This window comes from Callithrix jacchus, chromosome 17 (assembly GCF_049354715.1).
Source record: "Callithrix jacchus isolate 240 chromosome 17, calJac240_pri, whole genome shotgun sequence".
Classification (NCBI taxonomy): domain Eukaryota; kingdom Metazoa; phylum Chordata; class Mammalia; order Primates; family Cebidae; genus Callithrix; species Callithrix jacchus.
In genome coordinates this window covers 21,406,271-21,427,160 of record NC_133518.1, presented here as the reverse complement: position 1 = coordinate 21,427,160, position 20,890 = coordinate 21,406,271, and the positions used below count along the sequence as shown (strand labels likewise).

The window sequence follows — 20,890 nt, the reverse complement described above, 5'->3', positions numbered from 1 at the left end:
ATTTCACATGCAACTCATTCTGAATTTTACTTTAGCATATGATTAAAGACATATACTTTTCTATATAAATTATTAAATAACCTACCTCTTAATTAAGTTGTGAACCTTTCTTCACACACACACAGACAATAATCTTTGATGCTTTTGTGCCACCACACAGACACACACAATCTTCTATGCTTTTGTGCCATCTTGTTTCAATAAACAATCAAGCAATTCTATCTTCAGTTCCACACTGTTTTAATTATATGAATTTTTATCATTCTTTACCCCTTGCTAAATGTTAACAATTGCCAGGTGTTAATTTTTTCAGATGAACTTAAAAGTTAATTTATGAAGTTTCAAAAGATATTTCACTAAGATTTATATGAAAATATTTTAAAAGCATCGATTTATCTAAAGTGAATGAACATTTAAACTATCATTTACTCTTATTTATAATTTTAAAATACTTAATGTGAATATTTTTAATAGTTTTTCTCCTTACAAAAATTATTAGGCTTATAATTTTTGATGATTTTATTATTAGATTTTTTATTTGATTTTGATAATGGCATTTGTTGCCATTTTTGTTTCTAAATAGTGAACAATAATGTACAAGAAAATATCTTTGGAAACATTTTACATCCAGTTGTTTTGCTGATGTTTTAAATTTCTAATGGTTTTCTTAATGGATTTCTTTGGAATACTTCAGTTAAAAAATTTTCTATTGCTAAATGTTGAAAGAAATTATGGTTTTGGTATGTCTTATTGCATTGGCCAGATAATTAAGACCACAACTTAAAAATAATAAAAATAGTAGGCATCTCATTTTGTTTATTTTAATGACACTATCAGTATAGTTTGATGATACATGAGTTATGTATTTTGCAAGAATTTCAATTTATTTTTAAATCACTATTGTATTAATCACAAAATTAGCAAAAATGAGCAGTTTCATTTATTCAGCACCTAGGTATGAGTTGTGTAGAAAAAAATATTTTTATAGAATCAAAATATCAAATCTGTTAATACCCTTTAAGATTACATTAAACATCCAATCACACGATTATTCAAACTCTCTTGTCTCAAGAGAGGATGTAAGCATTGGAATAGTTTTTATTAAGCATACCTTAAACTGCAACATGTCATTTTTGTGATATTTCACCTCCACGCGAAGAGTTGAGATGGGATCAGAAGGTAACTTTATTCTAGTATTTGCAGGATTTAGTTGGAGGTCAGCTGTTACACCCATTGATGAATATTGAGTTGAGGTGATTGAATAAGGGTTATCTTGTCTGGGAAAGTAACACTCAGGTGCTTTGGATAGAGAACCCTAAAAACACATTGCATGGTCATTGCCAGAAATTATAAGCATTGTAATATTTGGCTCTTTAAAAATACACTGATGTTTAGTCACACATTATATGATTTACAAGTTTTATTAATACAAAAAGAAATAGCAGTCATAACACAAAATACATTTTATGCAATTTGGGATCCCATGTACTAAAATTTTATACAAAGTATTTGTATTTTCACTCTACAGAAAGAAAAATGGAGGAGACGATTCAAAAGTCATATATTTTTAACTAAAAATAGCATTAGATTGTGTTGTCTGCAAAATTAAGTATATTAGTAATAAACTTTGATCCCATGTTTGTTCTTACTCTTTATATTGATTGTTGATTCTTGTGCATAAAAACACCATTATAACCCCCTCTAAAGAGCATGGGCTAGAGTTGTTTTACTTATAATGAAGCTGTCAATCCTTCTTTTTGATTTGTTCTTATACTGGTCAGTTACATCCTGACCAGGATTTGAAATAAGAACCATGGCCAAGAATCAGAGTTGATTGGTTTACATAGGAGTGAGAGATAAGACCTAAGAAAAATAATTATAAACTATGGCATTGACGGCTAGTTGCTTTAACACAATCCATTCTCCCTATCATCCTTGTTTATTAAATTATTTTGGACAGAATTATTATGTTTATCTACATTTCCAATTTCCTTTTAAAGAAGTTGTTCAAGTCCCCATAAAAGCTCCTTAAAAGGAAGGTGTATAGGCTGAGTGAATTGAGATAGTCTGTTTGATTCATGTTCTTTACAGTGTACTGTCTGGTTTCTATCTAAAGTGAACAATTTCATCTGTGTATCCTATCCCAGCCCTCCTTACCTATAAGAACATTTCTTCCTCAATTCTCCACCCTCATAATGAATATTGGATTCATTATTTTATTTATTTGTTTGTTTGTTTGTTTGTTTGTTTATTTATTTATTTATTTATTTATTTATTTATTTATTTATTTTGAGACGGAGTTTTGCTCTTGTTACCCAGGCTGGAATGCAATGGCCCAGTCTCGGTTCACTGCAACCTCCGCCTCCTGGGTTCAAGCAATTCTCCTGCCTCAGTCTCCAGAGTAGCTGGGACTACAGGCGTGTGCCACCATGCCCAGCTAATTATTGTATTTTTAGTAGAGACGGGGTTTCATCTCTTGACCTCGAGATCCACCCACCTCGGCCTTCCAAAGTGCTGGGATTATAGGCACGAGCCACCGCACCCGGCCTCATTATGTTATTTTTAACATCAGAAACTGATTTTATTTTTCTTATTTTTTAAAGTAACTGTCACCTCTGACTACTGTGCTGTTTTTTTCTGCTTTCTTTACAGCAAGGCATAGAAATGGTCATCATACTCACTATCTCCAATTTGTCCCTTCATTTTACTTGAACTCACTTTAACCAGGTTTTTTTTTTTTATTTCCAGTACTCTAATGTTTGCATGTCAAAGTTACCAAACACTTCCATGCTGCCAAATCCACGTCAGTTTCCAGTCCTTATCTTGCTGGCAAGCAATTTGCATAGTTGATCATTTCTGCCATTTTAAATGCTTTGTTCACTTGGCTTCCTGAACCCAGTATGCTCTTTTTTTCCAACGCAACTCTTGTGCTGTTCTTGCTAAGCTTCCTTTTTCATTCCTCCTTGGTTAAAGTTTGTAATCACCCAGGTTTTAGGTTTTGAACACTTCTCATCTATTCAAGCTTATTTCCTTGAAGATATCATCCTATCATACAGCCCCAAAAAGCACAAAGAAGCAAAGCCAAAACACCCTACCCAGCACATGTTAGAATCACACCATTTTGGGGGAAAAAAATCTCATCCAAATGAAAGTAAATTAAAAAATAAGAAGTGACATCTTTTTCCAGATGAGAAGGATCCAGTGTAAGAACTTTAGTACCATGAAAAAATCAGAGTGTTGTGACGCCCCAGAGGATTACTCTAGCTCTCTAGCAATGGATCCTAAACAAAGTGAAAATTGTAAAATTACAGATAAATAATTCAAAATACGGATTGTGAGGAAGCTCAGTAAAATCCAAAAGAAAGTTGAAAATTAATGCTTAGAAATCAGAAAAACAAAATATAAAAGGTAGAATTTTTTTGAAAAAGTAACTTGTGAAAATTGAAAAAAAAATTATTGAAGGAATTTAAAAACACAATTAAAAACTTTAACTATAAGCTATATACAAAGTAGAGAAAAGAATTTTAGGCTTGAGCATGATCTTTCAAAATAACTATTGTCAGACAAAAATATTTTTAAATGAATTTTGAAAAACAGACAAAGTCTTCAAAAAATTTATGTAAAGTGACCAAGCCAACAAGTTACAGGAATTCCTGAGAGAGAAGTAGAAGTTAAAAATGTGGAAAACTTATTTGAGAAAATAATTCCAAACAGTTTTCCTGGACTTGCTAGTAATGCAGACACAGACACAAGAAGTTCAGAGGATACCTGGAAGATACTTTATAAGACAAACAGAACCAACACATATACTTATCAGGCTATTCAAAGTCCACATGAACAAGAGAATCATAATAGCAGCTAGAGAGAAATATCCATAACCTATAAAAGAAATCCCAACAGACTAACAACAGACTTTTCAGCAGAAACCTTACAAGCCAGAAGAGATCAGAAGCCAATTTTCAGCCTTCTTAAAGAAAAGCAATAATAAGAATTTTATGTCCTGTGAAACTAAGCTTCACAAATGAAGGAGAAATAAAGTTTTTCCTATGCAAGCAAACACTGAGTGAAGTTTTCACTTCCAGACTGTCTCTACTGGCCCAAAATATTCTCCGACAAGTTCTAAATATGGAAATGAAAGAATGATACTCACCATCATAAAAGCAGATGTAAGTATAAAACTCACTAATTCTATAAAACAATTGCATAATTAAGATGACAAAGAAATTAGGCAACAATAGCATAACAGGAACAAAACCTCATATATCAATATTAACCTTGAATATACGTGGCCTCCAAAATTGACAGTATATTTGGCCCTCTCAATACATTCAAATAAACAAAAATCATATCAAGTACCTTCTCAGATTACAGTGGAGTAAAATTAGAAATCAATACCAAGAAGAACTCTTAAAATATACAAATATATATCACTAAAACAACTTGCTCAGAGTAATCTTTGGGTACATGATTAATGTAATGTAGAAATAAAACAATTAAAAAAAACCCTAAACATTCTAATACAACATGTCAAAACCTCTGGGATACAGCAAAAGTAATGCTAAAATGAAAGTTTATAGTTTTAAATGCCTAAATTAAAAATGACAAAAACATCTCAAAATAGCTTAATATCACACCTAAATTAATTAGACAAACAAGAGTAAACCAAACTCAAAGTTAATGGAAGAAAACAAAGATCAGAGCAGAACTAAATGAGACTGAGACCTAAAAAAAAATAAAAATAAAAGGGATCAATGAAATAAAAAAGATAAACAAAATTGATAGATGGCTAGCTAGATTGACCAAGAAAACTAAAAAGAAGAATCAAATAAGCACAATCAGAAAATACAAAGGTGGCATTACAATTGGTATCAAAGAAACACAAAAGATCATTAGAGACTGCCAAAAGCATCTGCGTGCAAACAAACTAGAACATCGAGGGAAAATGGATACATTCCTGAAAACATACAATCTTTTGGAAAACATAGGGAAGAAGTAGAAATCCTGATCAGACTAATACTGAATAATGTAATTGAATCAAAAATAAAAATCTCCCATAAAAAATAAGAAGAATGATGAGGAAGAAGAAGGAGAAGGAAAAGGAGGTGGAGGAGGATGAGGAGAAGAAAGAGGAGGAGGAGGAGGAGAAGCACTGCTGCCCGGGAGTAGGTGGATTCACAGCCAAATTTTACCAGATGTACAAAAGAGAGCTTTTATCAATGTTACTGACACTATTCCAAAAGTTAAGGATAATTGATTCTTTTATAGTTTGTTCTCTGAGACCAGTATCAATCCTGATACCAAAATCAGACAAGGACACAACAACAACAAAAAGAAAACAGCAGTTGCATATTCTAGATTAACAGATGCAGAAATACTCACGAAAATACTAGCAAAGCAAATCCAATAGTACATCAAAAAGATACCAGCACAATCAATACCACCTTTATACCAGGATGGTTCAACATAAGCAAATCACCACATAAAGAGGACTAAAAACTAAAACCATATGATTGTTTCAATAAATGCAGAAAAAAAAGCATTCAGTAAGATCCAATATTTCTTCATAATAAATACCCTCAACAATGTTGGCATTGAAAGAACATACATCAAAATAATAAAAGCCATATATAACAAACACACAGCAAACATTAACTGGAGAAAAGGTGAAAACATTTCTCCTAGGAATTTGAACAAAGATGCCTGTCATATTCGCTATTCTTCAATATAGTAGGGAAAATCCTAGCCAGAGTAATCAGGCAAGAGAAAGAAGTTGGAAAAGAGGAAGTCAAATTTTCTGTTTTCTGATGACATGATCATATACCTAGAAAACCCTGAACAGTCCTCCAAGTGACACCTGGACTTAGTCAATAACGGTAATTAACTTTCAGTATACAAAATCAGTGTATGAAAGTCAGTATCATTTCTATACACCCATAGCATTCAAACTGAAAACAAAATTAAGAATTCAATTTCATTTTCAATAGTTGTGCCAGAAAATAAATATACAAAACACCTAGGACTACATTTAACCAAGGAAGTGAAAGATCTCTGCAAGGAAAACTACAAAACACTGATGTAAATCATCACGGAAAAACATCTATACTAATGAATTGGAAGAATCAAGATAACTAAAATGTCCATACTGACCAGAGCAATCTACAGATTCAATTCAATTTCTATCAAATTATCAATGTCATTTTTTCCACAGATTAAAAAACAAAAACCCATGGTTCTAGAATTCACATAGAACCATAAAAGAGACCAAATAGCCAAAGTAATCTTAAGCAAAAAATAACAGATCTGGAGATATCACATTATCGGACATCAAATTATACTATAAGGATAGAGTAACCAAACATTCTGGATTTGGTACAAAAATAGATGTGTAGATCAATAGAACAGAATTTAAAACCCAGAAATAAAGTCTCATACCTACAACAAACTGATCTTTCAGGAAATTGACAAAAATATATAATGGAGAATGGATACTCTACTTAATAAATGCTCCTAGGAAAATGGGCTAGGGATATGTTGAAGAATGAAAATGGACCCCTGTCTCTCACCATATACAAAAATTAAGTCAAGATAGATTAAATACATAAATGTAAGACATAAAGCCGTAACAATCCTTTGAAAAAAAAGCTAGAAAAAACTCTTATGAATATTGGCCTAGGAAAAGAATTTTTACCTTAGACCACAAAAGCAAAAGGAAAAAAATCAAAAATAGAGAAATGGAAATGAATTAGAATGCATCTGCAAAAGGAAATAAATAATTAATTGATGCAGTATTTAGACAACCAATAGAATGGGAGAAAAAGAATTATGCACTATGTAAACAAAATACCCAGAATCTATAAGGAACTCAGAAAACTCAATTAAGGATAAAACAGACAACGTCATTAAAAAGTGGACAAAGAAAATGAACAGATATTTTGCAAAAGAAGACACATGAGCACTAACAAATGTGTTTTAAAAATGCTCAGTATCACCAATCATCAGAGAAATGCAAATTAAAACCACAATGAGAGCCGATCTCACACGTCAGAATGGCTATTAGTAAGATGTCAAAAAACAACAAATGTTGGCAAAGATGCAGAGAAAAGGAAATGCTTATATACTGTTGGTGGAAATATACCTTTATGGAAAACAGTTCGGAAGTTTCTCAAAGAACTAAAAATATGACTACCATTTGAGCCAGCAATCTCACAACTGAGTATCTATCCAAATGGAGGAAAAGTTACATCGAAAAGACATTTGCACTGGTATGTTTATTGCAGCAACATCCACAATAGGAAAGTCATGGAATCAACTTAAGTGTCCATCAATAGACGACTGGATACAAAACATGTGGTATGTATACACCATGGAGTAGTAAGTAGCTATAAAAGACAATGAAATAATGTCTTTTGCAGCAGCATGGATGGGGTTAGAGGTCATTAGACTAAGTGAAATAACTCAGAAACAGAAAATAAAATACAGCATATTTTCATTTACAAGTGGGAGCTAAACAATGGATACAAGAGGAAAAAGAGAGTAATGGCCACTGAAGACTCCAATATGGAGGTGAGTGGAAGAAAAGCGAAGATTGAAAAGTTACCTATTTCATTTAATGTTCACTATTTGACTGATGAGGACACTAGAAACCTAAAACTCATCAGTATGTAATATATTCACATAACAAACCTGCACAGTTAACCCCTGTATCTATGAGAAAAAAAAAAGTCACACCACTGGAATTTTTTCCTTCTTTCCCTTTCCTGCTTGAGTTTAAGCTATAGTATCTATCTTAATTAAGACATAATTTTCTTCCTATTTTTTTTTGCTTTCCACAATATAATGCAACCTCTATCAGAGTAGAAAGGTTTTGTTTATTTTGTTCACCTAGAGTGGTAACTAGAATTTATTAGGTCTCAATAAGTATTTGTTAAATGAATCAATCAAGAAATAGTGCGATCTAAAGTATTACCAGAAAGGATATCCACACTCTGATTCATCAAATCCTAACATTAAAGTTTAATTTACTTGACCTAATGCTAATAGTTCTGGGAAAGATAAAATTTCACATTTTCATGTTTAGAAGTTATTTATGCTTTATTAAAATGAATCGTTCCCACCTGTCCTTTAGACTTGTGATAAAGTTAGGAGGCTTTGAATGCAAAGGGGAATAGATGTGAATTTGACTAGAGAGGCAACTTAAAGAGAAGATTTAGAGAAATGAACAATACTTCACTATTTGATATTTGTTGATTTTAGAATCTTTTCTCCTCCTTACTTTTTCTGTTTTTATATTCTTCCCTGTTCTTTACTAATGGTAAAGGTCATGCTGCTTTAACAATTAACAGAGAGACACTGGACTAATTTCTCTGGAGGCAGAGATGCTATGCATCTCTTTGTACAAATGTAAATTTTTCTGGGAAATTGCTGACAGATATGCCTTGACTCACCTCGGTGATATAACAAATGCATTTAATTATTTGTTTATATTAAATAAGTGTATTTGTTGACAAAACCCAAAGATGTAACAAAAAGCCCAGAATTTGGAAAAACAGGCATAGCAAGAGGAAATTTTACATGTGTCTCCTTCCTGCGACACTGGTAAAAACATCTGCCATTCTCAGCCGTCATCATTTTGTTAAAATGAAAGCCAAAATAATGGCCAGAGATTATTATCATCCTTAGTGGAAGAAAACTAGCCCATTACTCCACATTATACATCTTAATAACTTGAGCCAATGTTTTTGAAATACTGTCTACTACTGGCATATCTTACCCAACTGAGCAAATCAGCTACAGTCAACATCTAGTAAAGTGTAACACATAGAGTATTAATATAGTAAGTAAAGTTAACTACCCAAAGTGCCTGGAAAGCAATTTACACATTAATTTAGCCTGGCAATTACTAAGATATGCCTTTGAATAATTAATTAAGATAAAAGTGAATTGCCTATCAGATATGCTAATTTCAAATTCCAAATGATTATCTACTTGAATCTAATTTATATGCTGCAGATTTAAAATTATAATATGTAAAATTTGCATTGAAATGCTTAGGTAAAAACTGTATCATGAGTAATAATTAAAATTATTATTACCGTTCGCCATAAACAGCCACGTTGTATACACTTTTCTTCAGATGCAAAATCTGCATCTGGATAACAATTAAATGTTTCATTTTCTGAGAAAACTTGATTCCATTGAACACTAAAGTTTTTTCCAAGATTAAGGTTGAGATCTGTAATTAGGAGAACCTTTGAAGGCAAAATAAAACAGAAACGAACAAACAACAACATTAAATACTGTATCTGATCACTGGATGACTTAAAAAAGTAGTTTACATTTTATGAAACATGGTAACAGCAATTATTCACATTAAATCATTAATAGTTTTGATAAAATACTTGAAAAACAGAATATAAATATATGAAATATATGTATACATACATATATGTACATATGCATATACACACATATACAATTATTCTATAGTTGGGATTGCAAATTTATGTTTAATTATTGCTTATATACCTTGGGAATAAGGTGAGCAAGATTTATCCCATACCTAGATTTTCATCTACATAGCTTACTTTTTGATGTCCACCAAACACTATTGCAAAATTTGACTTAGAAGAATGAAAATTAATATAAAGATCAGCCTATGCACAGCCAAAATATGATGGTAAACCATTAGTGTATATGTATATATTTTTATAAGCATAAGAGTACACATACAAATAGCCAACATAGACCTTTACATTGCATACATAACCAATACAATTATTTTTTATTATATCTCTTTCAAACTCTATTAGAGTTAAAAAGTTCTCAAGCTTGTATTATTTAATTTATATCAATTTATTATTTTACTGCTAGAAAATATAAATCATAGTATGTCTACTAAATAAAAAAATAATAAACCAGTAGACATTTTCTGAAAATTGGTAAGTGAAAATCCCCAGGCCAGAGGTCTTAGGAGTTAGACAAAAGTATTATAAGACAATGTTCTATCTCTTAAACAATTTAGAACTTTTTATGCTAATGTTATTAATAATTTAGTATTATACAAATGGAGAAAAGGTAAATGACAAATGTAATTGCTTTTATGTTTTTAACTGTTATAGTCTCTAACTTTTAAAATACATCAATCTACTACCAAAGCAACATTATGATTGAAATATTGCATTTTGCTGATGAGGGCGATAAAATAATGAGAGATTTATTTAGTGTGTTCAGAAGCAGAGATAACAGAGTTGGAATCTGTGCATTGAACAATAGTTCATCCAATTTTGTTATTTTTTTTCTCTCTATACTACAACTGTAAAAAGAGACAAAAATCACAACATAAGGAAGGTTTTCTACAGGAAGAGAAAAGTGTAAACACAAAATTGAAGTCAGCGAAGTACAAGATATATTCTGAGGACAATGAGATCTCACTAGAAAGGAAACAGGAGAAAGACTGAATAAATGAACTAAACCAACATTAAAGAGTGGAAAGCAGCTAAAACATTTGGAATTTCTGTTTGTGTGGAATAGGTAGGTTAGAGTACAAAATAGAAAAATTTTATGGAAAATATTAGCAAGGCCCAGATAACTAGCATGCAAGATAAAAATAAAATAGGGAGAGAGAGAAATAGCAAGGAGTTCCCTTCATGCTCATATCTAAATACACATTGAATTAACATAAATTGTAGTATTGTTCAGAAACAGGTAAGAAATAAATGAAAGGAGAAGGAAGAAGGAAGGAAAGAAAGGAAGACACATTGTGAAGAGAAATAAAGTAAGTGCCTGAATGGTTACATAATGTTAAATATGAGGTTATATGATAGTTACAATATTTCAAATATGGTAATTACCTGATTAGAAGCATCATAAGTGAAATTGTTATGAGCGCTTATTGGTTGATTATTTTCCGCCACTGTTACTTGTGTAACAGTGTCTGTCAACCCAAGGATTTTTACAGTCTTGAATGCTAAGGTAGTTCCTTCCTGGTATGTTGAATGTGTGCACACAATATCTAATTTGTTCTGGGAAAAACAGTATATGATATTACATATTAGGTCATCAGATATAAACCTGAAATAAAAACACTCATATGAAATAGCAAAAAGGGTCATCATCTACATCTCTATTCCTACCAGCTCTCTCATCCAAGCAGCACACATAAATATGCTTATTAATAACTATTGTCATTATTATATATACTAGAAGACTTTATTTTCAGAGATAACATTAATTACTCATATGCAACACGTATCTACTCCTTCATATTCTAGCCATAACACTGTTGAAGAATAACTTAGCTTTGCCAAAAAAGAATGTAAGAAAAAAACCCCTACATTTATGAAAAAATTATTTCTGTCAACTATTCAAAATTTAACCTATGCATAGGTTTTCCCATCACCAAGCAAAATCCACACCAATTATTACTGTGACTACTTCATTAAAACATTTTCACATGCGTTGAAATTGTTTTCCTAGGGCATGTGTCTAAAACCAAACATAACATTTAAGAAGTCTCAAGGATTCTTTGCATCAATTACAAGGTCACAAACTTTATAAAATTTTAAGCTAACAATTGGTTTATAATTTAGCAACTTAAATGTAACTATTATTTGAACTATTTATTTCATTACATTCCATTAAAATCTGTAGGCAAATGTAAACACCTTTTCCAAAAAATTTATCATAAAAGAATAACTTAGGTATGAACGAATTATACATTTAACTATATGTACAAAGAGAATGCTTACGTCAGACACTGAAAATGTATATAATATGTAGTTGTCATTTTGTAAGATATCTGAAATGAAAAATATTGTGATCAGTACAAAATACAATGTTAAATTCTCTGCTCTGGTTTTACACTTACATAACACTTAAGAAATATGAAAAATTAGATTCTGTTTATTAATGAAGCATCCCAAACAGATTTTCCTTCTACATTTTTTGATTGTGTCTAAACAAAATAATAATGGTATTTTATTTTCACAGTAAATAGAGATCATAAATATATGTTTGCCTTGTTTACTTTTTCAAAGACTACCAAGATATTTCTGGAAATTAAGAGAAAGCAAAACTTACAGTAAATAATATATAATTAAAAATGTATTATTTTGAAGGCTATCTTATTCTCTCCTTAGTAAATCTCATAATAGTAATTTTTCCTAGGAAGACCTGGCACACTATAATATATTTAGCATTAAAAAATATTTTTCTATTATGTTTTATTATTGGACAAAAAGAATAAATCTGGAGACATGTTAAAGACTAAAATAAACTTTAACCTGTAATTGAAATAAACTTTAATGAGGAAAATTGATAAATATATTTTCTATACTATGTATGTAATAAAACTTTTATTCAACATGTCTCTTTAAAAGAAAAACCGAAGGACTAAAATAGTTTGTCGAAACACTGTTAAAATATAAAGGGAATCCTAGGATTCATATAATATACTTTTCATAACATCAATTTGCTTAGTATTTCAGTCCTAGGAAATAAAATTATATTCAGAACCTGAACTGCACCTCATTTTACTGCTTCCATGTTTGGTTACGAATTCATTAATCTGAATTCTGGTTTTCTTTAACTTTTTAAATGCACATAATTACATAGGTATCATATTAAATAACTGAATATTATTCATCATATTCTTAACTACTTATATGAAAGTAAACTATTCATATGCATCTTTCAGTTGACAGTATGTATTTGGAATGTTCATACAATTTGTGTAACAGGAATAATCTTATAATTGTGCCACACGTGCCATCGATGGAGGTATTATCTCAACAACATTGTTTGATTGATACCTACGAATAATGAAAGTTCAGCTGGAATCCACTTTTGCAAAACTTCTATGTAATAAGTTTCAGCTTACTTCATAAGCCAGAGAATAGTATTGAAATCTAATGTCATGGGAGAGCTCACCCTAGTGTGCTTACAATCCGGGGTGTTTAAGAAAGAGGAAGAAGGTTGGTGAGCTAAAATTGAATGAGAAATAGAATGAGCAAATAATGTGTGTGTGTGTGTGTGTATGTGTGCATGTGTGTGTGCACAAGTTAAAGCACAAATAATAAGCTCTCTAGGCCTCAATAAAGACTCTGTCTCCTAATTGAGTAAAATGGAAGATCATTAGAGGATTTTGAGAAGACATGCAATTACTGGAATCACCTTTTAAAATGATTACTCTGTGTGCTGGGTTGTAATAGAATTTAAAAAGGGGTTGAAAACAGCTACAGGTCAGTTAGGAAGCTATTGTACTAAATTAAAATGAAAGATGGTGATGATAGTGGCGGAACTGATTAGAGGATTCAGTTCAAAGTAGAACCAATAAAATTCTTAGGTTGTGAGAGAGAATAGTCCATTCCAAGGTGTTGACATCGGTGGCAATGAAGTTACCATCAACTGACAAGGGGAACACCATAGATGGAGCAGATATACGGTGGTAAGAACCGAGTTCTATCTTGGCAGATTATGTTTTAGATTTTTATTACACAAACAAATGGAGAAGCAACAAAGAAGACTGATTTGGAGATATAAATTTGGAAGTTAGGTAAATGGTACGAAAGAGTACACGTATTAAGGAAAAGAATACAGTTAAAGAATAATAATAATTAAAAGATAGAGGACATATATAATTAATAGCTGTTAATGCTACAAGTAATTCATAGCCTGAATTGAGGAAATCACCCAGAGAATAGGAATAGGTGTTTCCTTAGAATAAGTTTGATTGCTAATACACTGATATAATAACATAAATAAATGTAATTTATTTAAATGAATGTTAGTTAACTGAGGTTGAATATAAGTCTTAGGAGAGAATTATAAAATCCTGTGATAATTTTTAAATATTTACATTTTCAAAAATAAATAAATATTCACATATTTCATACATATTTAAAGGCATTTAGGATAGTCTTTTTTTTTTCTTGCCCTTCCTATATTTATCTGTAATTCTTTAACATTCCTACAAGAATATTCCTTAATATATCTGAGAAGTAATTAATTAAAATAGAAGATAAACTATAAATTTTTTACTCATATATAAAACACATACCTAAAAATGCTTTATTAGAAGAAATTAGAAAAGTTTCTTAAAATGTGTAAGGAAAATTTTAATTGAATAGTTAAATCAAAATAAATAAATTTACGATAGCATAATTAGAAATGTCACAGCATAAAATGACTTCTAAACTTTTTTTGGCATATTGAATTCTCAAATTTGGAGCTCAAGAATTACAATAATAGATACTTAAGAAAAATAAATTGTAATCAATGACATTCTTACCTCAAATAATTTTACACTAATTAGCTAAATCTTTAAATGGTGGTTTTATATTTTGTTTGCAGTAATAAAATTTTAGTTATAAACACTACCACATTTATAACAGCTGAAAATACAATGCAATTTATATATCTGAGAATTTATTGACTATTTTAATCAAAAAGATAAAGATTGATTAAAAAGTCTTGTCAAAGACAACAAGCAAAAGCACAAAACTGGGTAATTTAATTAAAAATAGATAAAACAAATAATAATGTTAAAATTTTTTGAATAACCTAAAAGCCTGCAGGAGATTAAAAACAATAGGAATTAAAAATAAAAAAATTGTGACATTTTAAAAATAATACAACCTATATAAATAAAGCCAAAATTTCCCATTATCAGAATACACATTTAAAGCATATCACTTTCAGACTTACCTTTAGTTTCCCCATCATCCCAGAAAAAGTCTCCTTTTGCGGTGTTATTTTCATTTAATGCAACTATGAGTCCTAGAGGATTCTTACGGCTGTTAAGGAAAATAGGTGCATATATGATTAAAAATAAATGTATAATAATAAAATATCCTATAAATAAGTCGATTTCAACCTGTCTGTTTTACGAGTCCTGAATTAGGTAAGAACATTGACATCAATAAATTTGTACTTATATGTATTAATAATTTTTCGATATTAATGTTCCTATGTGATTATGAAAACAATTTATACAGGTAGGAAATATGTCAAAATAATAAATATAATAAATGCAATCATGGATTTTTTTGAAGGCTGAGATACTTAAAAAGTTGTAACAATGTAATATTTTAATTCAAACAAGAAAAATTAAATGTGTATTATTAAGGTTCAATTTAATCTGCATAACCCAAAATTTCAATGTATTAAGTCTACATCTTGTATGCAAACCAATAACTATTCAAATTAAAAAAAGATGTTTAGTAGAATCTGTAAGAACCTTATGAATGAAGTGATTATAACAGGATAAATGAGACTTTAGTCAATAAATATGTTGTTCTTTTTTTTTCTTAAGTTACATTTTACCATAAAATAGTATCTCCAAGGCCACACAGTCCAGGTATCTCCTGGACTGTGCAGGATGTATTCATTCCAATGTCCATTTACCAAAGTGTATGTTGCTGTTAATGATTACAACTCTTGTGTATAACAATTGTTTTTGAGAACATACTCATGAGTTGGTTACATTAGGAGAATAGTCTTTTCTATCATGCCAAAACTGTTAAATTACTAATTACTAATGCATATCACTAACATTTTACATACAAGAAAAGAATAAATAATATAATTTCAGATATTATTAATATTATAAAGAGCATACAGTAGGGAAAGGAACAGAGACTGACTTTCTGTTGGGTTGTGGCAGAATACGGCAAAGTATGTGAATTGAACAGGACACTTTCTGTACCCTTGTATTCAGAACGAATGATCAGACATGGATCACCAGCATTTTCAAGTTTCTTTTATTTTTAGAAAATATTTCCGAGATTTATACTAAGTGAGTGATTTAGTTTCTCTCTTGCTCTTTACCAAACTTAAAATATCCAATTCATTTATGAACTTAAAACATTTTAGCAGAAATAAATACACTGGGGTTTATTTATGTATGGAATTCAAATATGTAAAAACTAACACATACATTACTCAATTACATAACAAATATTCACATTTCATATATTGACGAAGAATCAAATATTATCTTAAATTATGCATACTCTTGAGCTAATGTGAGTAAATTTTTGGTTCAGGAAGTTAATTTCTAATTAAATTCGAAATTTTAAAAATCAAGATATTTATAATATATAATTTCATTCTTCTTATATCCATGATGGTTATAGCTCAGTATTACCTCTGTGTGTCAAATATCTTCATGTGAAATAACGAACATTGTCTTTGATTCTTACTGCAAATACGAAATATTAAAACTTAAATTTTATTTTAGATTTCAGTTAATGATTTTTCATTTTACCTTGCTGTTGTTGTTACATCTGGTTCTTGAATGGGGATGATATAACCTCCTCTAAGATGTAATCCTATCTTGTCTGCTGGAAGATACATATCAACACGTTGTTTCCTCCATGGTCTTTTTGCACCCTAATATTTGGAAGGTTAAAAAGATTTCTAATATTATTGAAGCCTTTAAACTCTATTTCACAAGAATTAAAAGGTATGCATAGAACAATTATTATAAGCAATTTATGTCATCCAAATAAATATTAATATATTATTTTCTAACTTTAGAAAATTTTTTTCAGTTTACCAAATAAAGGAGAAAAAATGTTTATTTTTTGAAAAATAAAAATTCAACAAAAAACTCATTTTCTTTCTACAATAATTAATAATACTTTCATTAACTTTTTTTATTATTTATTTTGGTTTAAAGTTAACTATGCTTTTAGGAACGATTTTCTTAAAATTATTATTCCTGTAAAAATTAAGGGTATAGGTAGTCAATGTAAGTGATATGGAAAATAATACTTAAAACAAATATTGTTCAAGAAGCCTTGTTCAGTTGAAAAAATGGAAGGTGTATATGAATGCTGTTATTTTGCTTTTTCAAGGTGGAAATAAAGGCTTTTTCAAATGTTTGAATATACCATATAAAAACCAATATATAAGATTAGCTCTGTACTCCAGTCTTCTGGCAATAAGATAAATATGTAAAATAGGAAAAAATCATTAAAATAAGTTATCACTCCTTTCTAAATTACTGCTAACCTTTTATTTCCACCAGTTAAAAATAAATAATATCTCTTTCTACTAAATAATTAACTTCATATTAGAGTCTAGCTCATGTGCAACAAAAGGTATATTTGCAAAAATTTTACACATTTTTAAACTTTGAAATGTTTTTTATAGTAGTAACGGAAATTTTAATCATATGTATGCTATGTAGTGAGTTTTTTATGGAGTTAAGTTTCTATGTAGAAATGTTTGAAAATATAATACTTGTGGCCGGGCACCGTGGCTCACACCTATAATACCAGCACTTTGGGAGGCCAAGGCGGGCAGATCACAAGGTCAAGGGATCGAGACCATCCTGGCCACAGTGTGAAACACTGTCTCTACTAAAAAAAAAAAAAAAATACAAAAATTAGCTGGGCGTAATGGTGTGCGCCTGTAGTCCCAGCTACTTGGGAGGCTGAGGCAGAGGACCTGCTTGAACCTGGAAGGCAAAGGTTGCAGTGAGCTGAGGTCGCCCCACTGCACCCAGCCTGGCACTTGGCGACAGGGCAATACTCTGTCTCAAACAAACAAACAAACAAATAAATAAAAGAAAATACAATACTTGTGATCCCATTAGTATGCTAAGGTGACTTACAGATTCATAATCATACCAAACAGCATCAGGGATGTAGGCACTCACAGTATCTGCTCCCTAAAATAAAGCAAGATAATACATATGTTTTAATTTCAATTTTTAACAGAGAGGATCTTATCAAATATTAAGTTGGGATTTCATAGCCAAGGGAAAAAACTTTATCATTACACTCCAATATTTCCTATAGATAGTAATCAAAAAACTATTTTATTAGCGTTAGATAATATCATTTTTAAAAACTTACTAAAGCAAAGAGGTAAAGAAAGAATTAATTTAGAGAGCAATTAAAATAATGCGTGCATGTATGTATATTGTTATAAATCACATGGTCATTGTGATTGTGAATATGTTTATTTCTGTATACTTTCATGGACACATACACCTTTTAAAAATAGGTAATAATTACTTAACTCACTCCAGTGTTTTCCCAACATTTTCATCTGTTCAGTGAGTTTTTCAGTTCCTCTTTATTTACAATTGAGCAAAATTTCAATATGTATTTCTACTTAAATTAGAGCTCATTGGCATTATGATTTGATTTTGATTCAATAATACAGTGGGTTTTTTTTTCAAGAGAACAATAATTTCATATAATTTTCTTGTCCCCAGTTAGATATTATAAATTTGGCAAGTATATATCTACTTAATATTTTTGGAACTTTAGGAAATCTGTTTCACATTATAGAATTCAACTTGATATTTGTCAGCTTGAAAAAACAGTCCACTGACTAACATCTGTTTTTCAGATGTTTTGTAATTTACAGTAGGATTGGATATTCAAAGTTTCGTTTAAGCAAAATGGTTATTAAATCTGTAGAGCCTACCTGTTTTAAAACAGGAGTAATAAGTAATGCGGGGCCCCACAAAAACTCAAGGTCCTCAATCCAGCTGTTCGTATCCTGATAAAACCTAAGAACAGTCACCAATGTTTAAAGTATAATAATTAAAACATAAGTTTATCCAAACTCCTGGTTCAGTTAATCTTTTCAGATTTTTTTCCCCCCTGGGAATTGTTTTATCTTGAATTGTGCTTGTTTCAGATGACATTTTGAATTCATAGTTCTTACATCCTTTATTCTTTATCTGATATTCAAGAAGGAAGGGAGGAAGGAAGAATAAAACAGGGGGAGTAGAACAGTGGGAAAGGAAAGGGAAGAAATGAAGGAAAGAAGGAGGGGAGGGAGGGAAGGAGTGGAAACGGGGAAGGAAGGCAGAAAGGGTGGAGGAAAGGGAAAGAAGGAAGGAAGAAAAGAGAGAAGGAAAAATTTGTTTACTGCATACTCAGAAAAATTTATCATAGATGACAAGGTTACTTTTTATTTATAGAAAATAACTCTTGTTTAATTATTTTCACCTATATGATAGGTTCATAAAGTATTGAACACTTTTTAATTCTATTTTCCTCACTTAAAGCTTTTTTTGGGGTAAACTCTAGTTTTTACCGGAATTTGAAAGGATCTTTGAGTCATTTACTATAGAAGGGCCCTGGTCTGGTCAAAGATGTATTCAAAGATAAGCACAATTGCCCTTTTTTGTAAGTACTATACAATATATACTATACTCTTGATTTATATTTAGTTCATTGTTTCAATATTTACTTGATATATTTTAATAACTCTATGCTTAATCTTTCTTACTGATACAATTTCCTAACATACTTTATATATCTTTTTCTTGTAAGTTCTACTTAATTCTCTTATTTCTACCTAAATATTGTCCAATTAATTATATTTACTAGTATCATTATACAGCTTTTCAAATCATTTATATAAATGTAAAAACAAGCAGCAGAAATTTAATTGATATTTTGATTTATCTCCATTAATTTTTTCTGTATAAGTTTGAACATACTTTAAAGGATGTTATTATAATTATTGTACATAGTACTCACTCATGAAGAACTGGCCTTGCTACTGTTTCTCCAAACATATGGGCTTTATAAAACAGAGTATAGAGGAAAGGTAATAAGGTGTAGCGAATGGTTAGATAGTGCCTTGATGAATTAACCAAAAGTGAATTCTGCCCAAAAAATGCAGGATCCTGATGCTGGGAGACAGAAAGAGAAATTAAGATAAGAATGTTAAAATATAAATGAAAATTAACGAAAAGTATTTTAATCTGTTTTTAAAGAAAACCATAAATTTCAGCTTGTTTATAAGTAATTAAAATTACTCCTATTTCAACATCAAAGTGTATGAATGAATATTTCTAGGTTTTGTTAGATGTTTTAGTTAAACTTTACTTTGAAGTGGATGCTTTGACATATTTATATCAACATATTAAGGTGTTGGCACAGAAAACATAAATATTTTTAACAAAATTGAATTTTTACCTTTTAATTGTGGTAGAATGAATCATTGGCATCAAGGTTTCATGGTTCCTTGTCCCCATACCTTTGTCATGGAATGTTATGATCCCTATTAGTGAAGGTGGAATGTACCTAACCACCCTTTGACTTGGAGCACAATCATGCAACCTACTCTGGCCAATAGGATGTTATTATATGTGACACATTCAAGCAGAGGCTTGAAATGGGCTTGCCTGAAGACTTATGGCCTTATGCCATTGCTGTCAGAATTACTACAGGTAGGTTGCTGACTCAGGAACACAGGGAACAGAGCTACCTGAACAGCCTCTCTACTGAGCTCAGGCTAGATTAACTGACTCCTTCAGTTCAATAACACTCATGTGGACAAGCCTGTTTAGAACTCCTGCTTTGGGTAACAGCATTAACTGACGAACTCAACTACTGTCTACCTGAGTCCACTATTTGCACTGAAAACCATGTTTCCCTTTGGCTGCTCCCGGCCATTGAATGAGCACAGTAAGAACACCATGCAGGCTCATTCCTGGGAGACACAAGAAAGGTCAGTGGTCATCTCTCTTTTAAGGACTCCCCACTCACCTGACTGAAACTTGGTTAGAACTCGGCTCCAATTTGGGATTCTCACTACCAAACCACAGTTCTTCCCTCATCTTGATCAGGTTCAGACCTGAACGGTGATCTGCGGGCTCTCCCTACTTTCTCATGCCCACTCCCTTTACCATTCACATTATTTCACTGATATAAATCTCAGAATTTATTTCTGTCCTAATGTCTGCATTTTGGAGAACACAAATGAATGTAGAGTGTCATGTAATTTATATCAGCATCTCCCATGGACACACATTTCCTGAAAGTATCATTTAGATGTATTAGGAAGAAACTACTCTCCAGTTTGTACCTTTTAATTCTTTTTGATCACACCTCCTTCTGGGCTGAGCTGAGTAGTT

The 20,890-nt window shown here is 30.8% G+C and overlaps 1 protein-coding gene across 1 annotated transcript in view; it reads right to left on the bottom strand.

Moving 5' to 3' along the window:
• Window positions 1–20,890, bottom strand: part of SI (sucrase-isomaltase) — a 93,469-nt gene that overhangs the window by 37,739 nt on the left and 34,840 nt on the right. The window contains exons 18-26 of the mRNA XM_035278127.3: window positions 19,509–19,663; window positions 18,442–18,526; window positions 17,618–17,674; window positions 16,265–16,389; window positions 14,704–14,792; window positions 11,748–11,797; window positions 10,851–11,021; window positions 9,093–9,248; window positions 1,112–1,315 (exon numbers count right to left, since the gene is read on the bottom strand). Coding sequence (XP_035134018.2) covers window positions 1,112–1,315; window positions 9,093–9,248; window positions 10,851–11,021; window positions 11,748–11,797; window positions 14,704–14,792; window positions 16,265–16,389; window positions 17,618–17,674; window positions 18,442–18,526; window positions 19,509–19,663 — 1,092 coding nt within the window. The remainder of the gene's footprint in view (window positions 1–1,111; window positions 1,316–9,092; window positions 9,249–10,850; window positions 11,022–11,747; window positions 11,798–14,703; window positions 14,793–16,264; window positions 16,390–17,617; window positions 17,675–18,441; window positions 18,527–19,508; window positions 19,664–20,890) is intronic.